At 38.2% G+C, this 12,361-nt stretch overlaps 1 protein-coding gene and 1 long non-coding RNA gene across 3 annotated transcripts in view; one reads left to right on the forward strand and one right to left on the reverse strand.

The window, feature by feature from the left end:
- Nucleotides 1–682: 682 nt before the first annotated feature.
- FAM135B (family with sequence similarity 135 member B) overlaps nt 683–12,361 on the forward strand; it is a 129,019-nt gene continuing 117,340 nt past the window's right edge. The window contains exons 1-3 of the mRNA XM_066175549.1: nt 683–768; nt 920–966; nt 1,840–1,935. Of these exons, the coding sequence (XP_066031646.1) occupies nt 1,859–1,935 (77 nt within the window). The 5' untranslated portion in view covers nt 683–768; nt 920–966; nt 1,840–1,858. The remainder of the gene's footprint in view (nt 769–919; nt 967–1,839; nt 1,936–12,361) is intronic.
- Nucleotides 4,481–8,466, reverse strand: LOC136284978 (uncharacterized). Of its 2 annotated transcripts, none has more exons than XR_010719338.1 (4): nt 8,199–8,289; nt 7,637–7,751; nt 6,051–7,227; nt 4,481–5,883 (listed from the first exon to the last, which is right to left on the reverse strand). It is a non-coding gene; the product is annotated as an uncharacterized lncRNA (long non-coding RNA). The 2 variants fall into 2 exon arrangements; XR_010719336.1 differs by lacking the exon at nt 8,199–8,289 and adding an exon at nt 8,377–8,466 and having other exon boundaries at nt 4,482–5,883.

The raw sequence follows: 12,361 nt of genomic DNA on the forward strand, positions 1-12,361 counted from the left end.
CTCCCAGGCAGCAACAACAGGACAAGGGAGCTGCATCAGGGGAGGTTTAGGCTGGATATTAGGAAGAAAGAGTGATTGGGCATTGGAACGGGCTGACCAGGGAATTGGTGGAGTCACAGTCCCTGGAGGGGTTTGAGCAAAGGGTGGGTGTGGCACTCAGGGCCTTGTTCTGGTTGACAAGGTGTTGTTAGGTCATGGGTTGGACTCGATGGTCTCAAGTGTCTTTTCCAGCCTAGTTTATTCTGTGATTCTCTGACATGTAATAGAGTTTGAATACACCTTCATCAGACCCAAATCCTGGCCTGACACAAGCTAATGTAGAGTTCCTAACCTCGAAGGCAAATCAGATGTGTGGCTTAGGAATTCGCTTTTTCTTTCTCACAGTTATCGACATATATTACATATATTTTACATCACATTATTGTCATTCCAAAGTCTGAGAGTAGTGAATGAAAAATTAATATGCTCTTAACTCCAGAATAAGATCTTTTTGAAAAACTGCAGCACTTGAGATGATAGCCAGAAAAAAACCTTAGTTCAAAATAATCAGTGTAATAAGCCAGTCAGCTGGAAAATTACTAATCAGGAGCAAGCCTTGAGAAAGCTAAAGCCTAGTGCTTATCTGAGGACTTCATGTATCAAAATCCTCTTCACTCCTGCTTCATTAAAGGACATGGTCAAATCTATGAGTGCCATGAAAATTATTGATTAACACCTTTGGAGAAATTTTTCACTTTTCATCTGAGCTACGTATCCTTTTGAAGCCCTGTATGTTTCAGAAAGGGCAATTGTTAAGAGCCCTGACATGGGTCTTCCTCAGAGACTGCATTTGGCTGCTGTCAAACAACAACTAAAATGTTGCTTATGAATGTGTTAATGAAAAAAAAAATTAAACTTTATCCTCTCATTGATCCTACAGAAAATTTCCAGGCAGCTTGGCAGACTGCCAGAAGTACACTTGCAGGGGTAAGGGGGGAAGGAGGGAAGGGCAAAAAATAATTGAAAATCTGTCCTAAAGCTGTAAAAGTCCTTGGCTTGCCTCTGCTATAATTAGGGAAATATTAAGGATCTACACTTATGTATGAAATAGAGCCGGTTTGGAAACTTCCTTGAGTGAGGCATGACCTCCTGAGGTCCCTTCCAACCTGAATTATTCTATGATTCAATAAGCACATGAGATGAACTATGTAAATGGCTGTAATGCTTCAAAATCTTGATCTGATTGTGGTGGCCTATTAGGTGCTATGACTGTCAGCATTTTCTTTAAAAGAATGTCTTCCATTCATTAATATTTAAATTATTCATATTCCCTCAGAAGCTTCCCTTCTGGGACTTAAATAAAGTCGTAGGAGGGGTCAAAAGCAAGAGAAATCTGAATTCTGCTCTCATCTATCTAGAGTTGTTGTCTATTTGGCCTGTGCTTTTACAGAAATGAGCTGTTCTGACCCTGGAAATCTGCCATTTCATAAAATGAGAAGAAAAAAAAAATCAATTTCCCATACAAGAGCAGCAAGAGAGTTAATTAAAATTTGCTTTGAGATTCTTGCACATAATATGTTATTTACTTTTTACTTCCTATGCTTTTCATAATATTATCATTCTGTCCTCAGGCTTAATTAGACTTCTTACCTCTCTTAATTACTGCTTTGATCTGGCTTTTAGTGAGTTTTCCTGAGGATGAAGCCAAATGATGTCATTGGAAAGATTCCAACTGATATCGGTCAATTTCAAACTTTGCATGGACCCCAAGATTCTGACTAAAATAAAATCATCCATTCATGGATTTGCTAAGCTAAATACTTCAAATGTTTATAATGTCTTTATATGTGTGTTATTTAGGTGATGACCTGAAAAAACCATGTCTGAGGTTCAGGGAACGGTCGAGTTTTCGGTGGAGCTACACAAATTCCATAATGTGGACCTCTTCCAGAGGGGGTGAGTTGATGTTTCCATTAATTTGCAGCTGAAAACAGAGGAGTAGCTTACAGAAAAGAGTTAAATTGCAAAACAGGTTCTTTTCTGCCAAGTGCAGTTATATTTCATGCAATCTCCCGGGCAGAGAAGGATGTCATTGGGCTTTCATTGCTGTCAAGGAAGATCAATGTACATTACTTTCACTATAAACTCAGACTGACTGGCTTGTTTTTGCAATACAATGTTGTAAAGCTGCCAATTATTTTAAGCCCCTGTTCAAATATAAGAACAATGGCTTTTTTAAATGCTTCTGGACTGGTTTTGAGTCTCCATGGTAAATGATAGCTGCATTGAATTATAATGCAAACAATTTCATTTTAGGGCCATAAATCTAATGATTATATTCTTTAATGAAATTTAGCTGAATCCCACCATTTCAGAAGGAAAATGAATATTCATATTTGTCTAAAGCTCTGCTTCTGGTGACCACACTGATTTTTCACATCTCCACAAATTAGAAGAACATGTACAGCTCTGGTCTAGTTAAACTTTTATCTCTGTTATTTTTTAACCACTCTTCCTAGTAGTTTTTTAACAACCTGATGGCTGTGAAAAAGCCTGGCCAGGTGTGAGCTGTTGCACAGCTTGCATATTGCACCCCACAGGTGTTCTTCAGTGAAGAAAAATTAGACAAAGAAGCACTTTTGGGGGAGACCAGGACACTCAGGTCAAAAGAATGTACTTCATGGAAGACAGTAGGTCTAGAGGAATATTATTTTCTTTCACCTACCACAACTGATATTTACGGAACACAACACACTCTCTTTTAAGCCTCAGCTTGGCACAGAGGTGATTCACCGCTGATTTGTCTATCTCAAGCATCATTTCCCTCACAAAAACCAGGGAATTGTTTCAGGTATTGGGATGGATTAGGCAGAGCTGTTTCCATCAGTATAGAGGCATTTTGTTATTAGATTTACTTTGATGAACTGTGTGGGAAAAATGCTGGGAACTTGAATGAAGGAAGCACAGCTCTATTTGGTTTTAACAGCTGGCATCTGTCATTCTGTTGCTCTCTCCAAGAGAATATACACCAACTTTACGTTAGAGAGTATTCTCAGTATGTCAAATACTGATGTCAAACTGAAAAAGAAACGTCTATGCTTGAGCTGTTTGGTTTATCCAAGATACAAAAAAACCCAAACCAACCAACCTCATGTGCATTCTGCCTCTTGTGATAACAGAAGACAGCCCTAACTATAGGTTATTTTTTTTCCCCTTGATTTCTGGTGATCACTGTAATGTCTTTGATCTTCCTCACAACTGAAAATCCATTCCCATCTGTGGGCTATGTGATTTTTTGCACTTAGACAAGGGGATGTTTAGAGGTTAGCCAGGAATCTTCCCATGTTCCAGTGTGATGACCTGCCTGTGTTTTCATGTATTAGTCTCATTTTGCATTCAATCATTTCTGTAAAATGGTTTCCTTGGCTTTGACAAGTCAGATCAAATCTCTGGCGTGGGGGTAAACCTTGCACTAACACAGATAATATATTCAGCTGTCACACTAATGAGTTCCTAATTACCTTTGCTTTTTTTCCCACTGGTACTTACCTTGCTTTTCTGATTAATATTCCAAACACATGATACTATAGGTTATACTGCATTAATTTGTTTGCAGTAATTTTTCTTTCTATGTATCCTGCACAATATGGCATTTTCTTTCCTTCCATCATTTTAACCTTTACATTTCCAGCAAAAACCTTGTGTATCATATTTGCTGGTCACTATCCTCTGGCTGACTGCATCTGCTCAGCAGGCCCTTTCACTGTAGCATGAACATGTGGAAAGAAAGAGTAGATGAGCTTGCCAAATTTCATTTGAACTTGGGCACACTTTTAATTTTGACACTATTATATTGCCATTGTTGATATTGACTATGGACATCTGGGGTATCTTGGATGTACATGCTCTCCACAGATGAGAGTGTGGTAGAATTAAGAACGATGTGCATTTTCTATTTAACTAACATTATTCTTCTCGGAGTGACTTGTAAATTGAATCAATATAATTCTGTCCTGATGAAGGTCAGAAAGGTGATTTATGAAGTGTTGTCTATCAGAAAAGCAGAGAAATTGAAATTCATCTTAATTTCTGTGGGAACCCAACATCCTGTGTTTTTTTTAATCTCAAAAGCATGAACAAATATGAAGAGCGTTAATAATAATTTATAAAATCTACTTCTCCTCCTAATATTTTGGTACAAAAACAAAGTAAAAAATCATAATAAAAACCCTGAATAGGCCCACAAATACAGAATAGTCCTGCTCCTGTATGCAGAACTATTGTATCCTGTCCTGACAAAGCTGAAATTTCTGGTTTGACAGCTGCAGAAATAAGAATAATATTTCCCAAAACACTTAGCCTTGGCTAACTGTCCTTCTGAAGGCATTGCCCTTTGGGAGAGTGTGGCTGTGCCAACTGCAAGTCTTTTCAAGAAGAGCACTCCATTCAAATAAATGAATGAATAAATCAACATGTTTTAGGAAGAATCAGCCCTTCTGGAACCATTAGGTGATAGTTAATCAAGCTTGGTTAAGGACATGATCTGCTGTCCACAAGTCACAGAGTCAAAGTGCCTTAAAGTGTTAGGCTGCCGATAATGGCTGTGTTCTATTTTTGATTTTACTGGACGCTATTTTGAAATCTGGATGCATGCACAGTCAGTTGCCACCTCTATCTCCCCATGAGAAATGGAAGCTCCTTAAACCATTTGAACTACAAATTGTGTTATTTGAATCATGTTTCTTTACCTGTATGAATAGTTATTAAACACAAATCAGGATTTGGTTGGGGTTTTTTTGGTGAATATTTGTCATGGTTTTATGTTTTTGGCAAATATATATCAGGAACATTCAGTAAATTCTGTGTTGCTGGTAGGTTGGTCAGCTACTGTTAAATGTATCTTCTTCTGGAGCACAAGTATAACTGTGTCAGTATTTACAGACATCAAAGGTTAAATTCTGTAGGTGCTGCTACAGGGGAGGAAAACCTTTTCTTTGGCCAAACCAAAGGATTTGCAATGCTGCTTGCTGCCAGAGTTCTAAAGATTGAGTAATAAGTAATGCAATTTCTGGAAGGAAAAACATTTTTGAGTTTTCCATCTTTAATTCTTTCCATCATGTGCTGCTTAATAACTGGTGACATTTTCTCTAGTGAAATTAGCTAACTGATTCTGATTTTCCTTAATAGAGTAGGAAATAAAATTATCCCTGACTGCTGGAGATCAATTAATTGATTTGTCTGCCTCTGTCAGAAGCAATCCTTCTGCACCTTTTTTTCTAAAAGCTTTTCAAAATCTATTTGACGGAGGGGAAAAAATTAACCCCACAACTACTGCATTGAGTAATATTTAGAGTTTGTGGGGAAATAGAGGGCACAAAGAAGGTGAAATAGTGACTGACTAGTAGGATTCTGGCAATGATGTAGTATTAAAGTAGGACCAAGGTAAGTCACTGGTTACTGATGACAGGGCTGAATCAACTGCTTATCAGTTTTCTCAATCCTCAAGTTTCAGGCTGCAATTTGTAAGTGTCTGACACTTGCACTGGTGGTTTATGTGTGTGAGGAGTGGTGGTGATTAAAAATGAGTGGAAAAATGAAGTCCAGTTTCTTCTAAAAGGAATGTACCTTTGCCCTGGAGAAAAGATCAGTGGTTTCAGAGCTTACAAAACCCTGCAAGGATTAGACCAGGGATCAGTAGCACTCAGAGCTGCTTAAAGATGATCTTCTGATTTAACAGACTAAGCTTTTGTGTGGCAAAACATCCTTGTTAACTACCAGATGGACAACTGGGCTTCAGTGAACTTAGCCATGAAGTCATTCCTTTTGAGACAAAATGCAGCAGCTCCTTTTCCCAGCAAACTGGGGTTCAGCAATCCATCAGTGCCTCTCTTGTCAGAAGGGTACCTGAAAAATACACATTGTGTTCAGAGGTTCAGACCTTATTTCACAGAGTCCTTGAGGGACAGTGTTGGAATATGTATATATATATATATAATATAGCTTGAAAGTGTAGGACAGAAGCAAATCTTGTTACTTTGTTCATAAAAATATGTATTTCTTCAGACTCTCACCTGTAATAAAATATAAATCACTTTTGGACTATAAATCTGTCTTTTTGAAAATACTTAGTGCATTTATGATGCATGAATTGTCTTTATTATAAATGGAGAATAAAGGGGGAAATAAAAGGAAGAGGGCTTATAAGCACTGTAAAGTGATGGAAGTGATTCCTTTTTGGAATAATAAGTGCTGTCCCTTGGAACAGATACATTGAAAGAACTGACTTTTTTCTTCCCATGATGACATATTATCTTCACTTTAAGGCAGCATCCAATAATCTAAAAAAAAAGCATAAAACCCCTCAGGAGTCAGTCATGGTCATGCAGTGATAGTTGAGAACCTGCTGCAGTGAACTGACAAGGTGGAACTTAGTTGAGCACAAATCTAAAGTCATGAAAGTAGCTGCAGTGCAGGTGTGCATGGATCATATCAGTGTCCTGAAGTGTAGCAAAAGGCAACTTCATCAAGATCATGAATGAGGGGTTATTATCATGTCAGCTGGTGAAGACAATTTTCTTATTTGGTTAATTAGTATAGTCATCTTTTATTTCTAGGCACTTTGTGTCTGCTGAAGACAATTGGGAGGTTCTGTGCCAGTGGTAGGGGGAAAATACTGAAAATAAATTGGAGCCTAAGAGGTGAGGCTGTTTTGCAGGTGAGGAGCAGCATCTCAGCAATTTCCATTTACAGGTAATTGATTAGTCAATGGAGAGTAGGGTGCTCTTGTATCTGGAAATTATCTTTCTCCTTCAAATAAGCAATACTCTGGCTTACCCAACCCTAAATACATTAGGTAACTGTTCTGTGTCACTTGGTCACCTACTGACAACTGAGTTAAAGGCCAGCTCCAACTCTCCTAAAAGGTTGTCTAACCAAGGCAGTATCACAGAATAAGTACAAATTCAGAAATAAAGGGCCTGCATAGATACTGCTCAATGCTTTACATGCTAGTTTGTGATTGTTTTCCACATTCTGTTCTCAGTAATCATTAATACAGAGTGGAAACCAGGCATGTGCAATGTCAGAGGGAAAATTCTGGACAACACAGTAATTTTGAACAAACACATGTTGGAGAGTCCAGAAATGTTATAGCAATTTGAGAGCTTCTGAGAACTTCAAATGTCATCTTTCCACTCCTCAACCCATATGGTCCAGCTTCACCACTTGTTCTGCTCCCATGTGGCACCCCTGTAACACAACATGAGTTAACTGAGTCACGTGTTGAGAGAGAATGTGCTCAGTTTACTTCAGCCACTCTTTGCAAATGGGCTAGCAACTGTTTCTCTCTTGGTCAGGAACACTAGTGTGGTAACTAGTCATTAAAACAACTTAAAAGTGCACACTGCACAACATCCAGCAAATTGGCCTCTATTCATGGGCATATCAGAGGGGGGGAAAAAAAAAAAAAAAAGTAGATTCTAGTGAATCAATACATTCACTTCCTATCTCTCTTTCTGATCCTGGTCTTGTTAGGCTAGTCTCTAGTCTTCCCCACATGCAGAAAATAAACAACAGGGACTTAAGGAAGACATTGTGAAGGATCAGTAAATGCTGAAAAGCAATTTCTGATCAAAAGATAAAAGGTGGTGATACTTACAGAAAGAACAGTTTGGTATAGATACTCTGGCATCCAGGTGGAAAGCTTTGTACACACCAGGAAAATTCATAAATCAAAGGTAAGGATACAGACAGAGAAGGCATTCTGCTTGCTCCTGGAAGACAAACATTAAAATATATCATATAGACAGTGCTAGCCAAGAGGAATGTCATGCAAACAGATGGGATCCACTCTCCTAGGAAATAAAATGCAAGCTGTGATGTTAGATTAAAGTCTTGGGTGAAAAAATAGAGTTAAAAAGAGAAGAAAAAAAATGAAACTTTTGGGATTTAGCCAGCTTTTAATGCTCATCAGCCATTAACCTGGAAGACAGTTCATTCTATCATCTGTAACATTAAAAATTGACTAATATAAGATTATCTTCAAAGCTCTTGATGTGCAATTTGGCACTGCCTTTCCTATTTTTATGAATCCAACTCATAAAATAAAAAAAAAAAAATTTCTATAAAATCTTAAATTTAAAGAATCAACCCCTAGAGTATCACAGATTGGCTTTGGTCCCCCTTAAGTTCTGCTAATCAAATGCATTAATCTAATTTACTAAATGCATGTCTGAGGTGAACTTCTACTTGAACCAATAGATTTTATACAAAAAGTGGCTGCTCTTTGTTCATAGGTCTTTTAGAAATAGATGTGATCTTCATTGATGCACTTGGATCTAAGTGTTTTATCCTCTATCTCCTCAATTAATTGATGACACAAGCCCCATAAATTCTTACAATCAATGTGTCATTAACTGCAGCACTGAAAATTGAGCTCCTCCAGGATGTGACACACTTGTTGAGGAACTGGATGCAGTGACATCAAGACTTAAGGCACGAAGCATTGCACACAGCTGAAAAGCAGAACCTCATTTTATTAGCAAACCACATTTCTCAGCTAAGATCACATTCTAATGATAATCAAGTAAACCTGTTTTGTGCTGTAAGCTAATCAGCCAGGTGAATTACTGGAGACCATCATCCTGATGATAAATCACTAAAACAATGTTTACTTCATGGGCTGAAACTGAGTGCAGAAAGAAGCTGCACAGCTTTTTTATTGTTTCTGTGCTGTGGAAGGCTATGGTCATACCCATCCTAGAGTCAGGGAATCATTCATGCTGGAAGGGAACTTCTGTGGTCTTCAGCCCAGTGCCTGTTTCGAGCAGGAATTATTGAATTCAGATTATTACTCAAGGCCATGTCGAGCCCCATCTTGAAAACTTCCAAGGACAGAGATTCCCCAGACTCTGGACAACAAATTTCAGAGCTTGAGTATAATCAAAGGATTTTACTTTTTCCCTTGTGAGGACCCAGTCTAACTGTTCTTCTAAGAGCTTGTCCTGTATTTAAAAACAAGATTTGCTGATGGTGGTCACTCCATGCTTTCCCTAGGTATATACACAGGGTGTGCCACAGAGCCATGGAATGGTTTGGGTTGGAAGGGACCTATAAGACCATCTAGTTCCAGCCCACCTATGTAACAATGTGCTAGCAAATTCCGAATACAGGTAACTTCAGCTGCCTCTATCAGTTGTTGTTTGCAGAGTGCTTTTGAGAGGAAAAGTGCCAGAAGAGCTAAAAACACCTTAATCACCCTCACATGAAAACTTGGAGAATAAATTCTAATTCCCTAAAAAATTGCATGTGAGGAACGCAGTGGGGTTTTTGAAGTATTTCATAGTTATTTTATTACCAGACCTTCTCATTCACTGATGTCTGGCATTCTCTCTTGCTCAGAATAATTGCCCTGACACAGTCTATGCTGGTGCCATGTTTCTGGCTTGTTCTAGTTAAGATGCTTTAAAACTGTGTCACTTCACTTGTTCTTAAATAATAAAATGTTGAAGCACACACACATAAATCCTTTCACAAGCCTGAGGGCTTAGGCTTCCTTCCACAACTTACACAGACAGAGAGCTGAGTGATTCCAGTTGCAGACATGGCTCCATCTGTAACTCTCAGAGTTAGGAACTCTAGTCACTATCTCAGGTATAGCTGTGTATAAATATAAATCATGTGAGGTGAGATCGAAGCAACTTTCTGACATAATTCACTCAGAAAGTCATCAAAGCAACAATGTAAATGTCACTTCAACAATGTTCGCTTCACTTGAACTGGGGTGATATTTGCTTTCCTCAGAGGAGATAGTATGTAGGTGTTAAGGGGCAAAGGTTTGATTTTTGGCCAGCCAAATGCAACATTTAGCCCAGTTTGGGGGGTGCTTTTTTTTTTGTGTTTGTGTGTGTTTCATAAGGGCTTACAAAGAACACACTTCCTTTCCACTCCTTTATCACTGATAAGCAACAACTGACTTTAATAAGTGAATATTCATAGTAGATTTAGTATTTTTAAAATACTTTTATAAACTGTTACATATTTAATATTTTTTTGATCTTTGGCGTACAACTTGCCATGGTTTTCATAGCAATTGTGGGCAAAGATTAATCGCAAATAGTACAAGATTTTCTTGTCAAATTGCCTCACTCCAGGAAATATGGTTTTAAAAGAAAGGGGAAGGATGGGCATATAAAACATAGACATTACCAAAGACTCAACTACAAACTCTTTAGTTACAAACATGTACATAAACATGCACACAAACACTCCAGGTGACAAGTTTGGGTTTTTTTTAAATCCCATTCTAGATGATATTTTATATGATACGCATCACTAATGTCTGACTAGCCCTTAGATGTGTTAGATGAGGAAAAAACTCTACACTAATATTTTCTCTCACTGTTATGTCCTTGAAGCACATTTTTTTCAGAGAGGAGGCACTGCCTAATGTCCAGGAGATGTGGTTTAACTCTATTTCCCTGTCTCATATTTGAAGCAATCCTTTCCTTTGGCAATACTGTTCATACACTTCATTGCACTTCTGTAAGGTGCATTTTAATGTAACTGTTCCAAGCTGAAAAAGGTTTCTGACTGTTGCTATTTGTTGGAATGAGTAGTGAGTTTGGGAAATTACATGAGGTGGGCTTGAACAACCTTTTAGCTCATCAACTATTATCTACAAACATGGGAGTAGGAATAATATCTCAGGAGATTGTTCTTTATAGGGTACAATTAGAAATGATCAGCTGCTGTGATAGTAGAAAATATAACTGTATGGGAAAGGTTTGTTCTGACTTTTGTTTATCAGATATCTTTGTATTCAGCTTAAAATATCCCAAAGTTTAATTTTCAGAATGGAAAACTCCACACAATCTCTTGATCAGGTCCTTTTAAGATGGCTTTTTTGCTGTCAGCTCAAAATAATTACTCCCTCTTGGACACGTAATCCTTTTGAGTTTCCTTGCTATATTAACTGGTTTTGGAACTGTTTAATTCTATGGATGCAATTAAGCTATGTGTATATTCTGCAGACACGGTGCACTCAAGATGCAATGAAAAAATCAGTTGTCCTTTGTCCTTGCATTAATGGAGTTGAGTATATTGTGTGTCTGGATGGGAAGATCTCTTTTAGCACTTTAATTACTTAATGTGCTTGCTGCAGCAAAAGTACATTAACAAACACAAATCAATTTCTCTCATCAATCCATGTCCACTTTGTTACGGTGGAACATTAATTTATTTGTGGGGATAACATCTGCCAATAAAAGGTATTACAAATGAAATGCAGCTGAAAAATGAACTGTTGTTTAGTAATCTCTTGTTCCTGTTTGGCTGTGCATGATAAACCTTTACAAGGATGTCTTGCAACAAATGAGAAGTCAGTTTATAATGTGACTTTTCGGAGTGGTGTCTGCAACCAAAACTCACCACAGATACTGAGAAAGCGGTGGATTTTTAATTTATTTTGTAAATTTTTTTGTTGATCTGTTTAATGTAATCTCTTTGGTATAGATATTTCTAGGACTCAGATGTCCTCCTCACAAGATAAACTTTGTGGAGCAGTGGAAAGAGATAAGTTGATGCAATAGCCCCACTAGAGCTTGAGGAAAGGACTGAGTGTGAAGATTCTCAGACAGGAGCAGCACTGGGTAGTTCAATCACTTAAAACTTAATGAAGTATAAAGAAAGAATGCTAAATCATAGAATAGTTTGGCTTTGGGACTTTCAAGCTCATCTTTTTCCAACTGCCCTGCCACAGGCAGGGACACCTTCCACAATCCCAGGTTGCTCCAAGCCCCATCCAGCCTGGCCTTGGACACTTCCAGGGATGGGGCATCCACAGCTTCTCTGGGCAGCCTGTGCTATGGCCTCTGAGTAAGTAATTTCTTCATGATACCTAATCTAAACCTCCTCTCTTTAGTTTAAAATCCCATATCCTGTCACTATCTGCTGGTGTACAAAATTCCTCTCTTATAAGCCCCCTTTAGGTACTGGGAGGCTGCAATGGGGTCTCCTGGAGCCTTGTCTTCTCAAGGCTGAAAATTTTCTGTTCTCTCACCTTGCCAGTAAAAAGACAATAAAGATTCCCCCTGTTCTCAGGTCCTAATGCTTCCCTGCTTGGAAGCAGTGCTAGATTATTCTTGACCTGCTCCTCTTCTTCAGGACTCTGCAGAACTTAGCTGATGGTCAAGCCTGTTAGGATGGTCCAATCCCAAAGTCAGCCTGGTGTAAGATAATATCCTTTATTTTTCAAGATTCTCTGCTAGCCAAATTAGCAAGATACAAAATCCACTGAGTTCAGGCACTGAAAATCCTGCAAAAATTAAGGATAGTAGAGTAGCTTTTAAAGTGAGACAGTGAGACTTTCATTCTCTAAGGTAGA

This window comes from Chamaea fasciata, unplaced genomic scaffold (genome assembly GCF_029207755.1).
Source record: "Chamaea fasciata isolate MVZ Bird 193981 ecotype frontalis unplaced genomic scaffold, bChaFas1.0.hap1 SCAF_1, whole genome shotgun sequence".
Taxonomy (NCBI): Eukaryota; Metazoa; Chordata; class Aves; order Passeriformes; family Sylviidae; genus Chamaea; species Chamaea fasciata.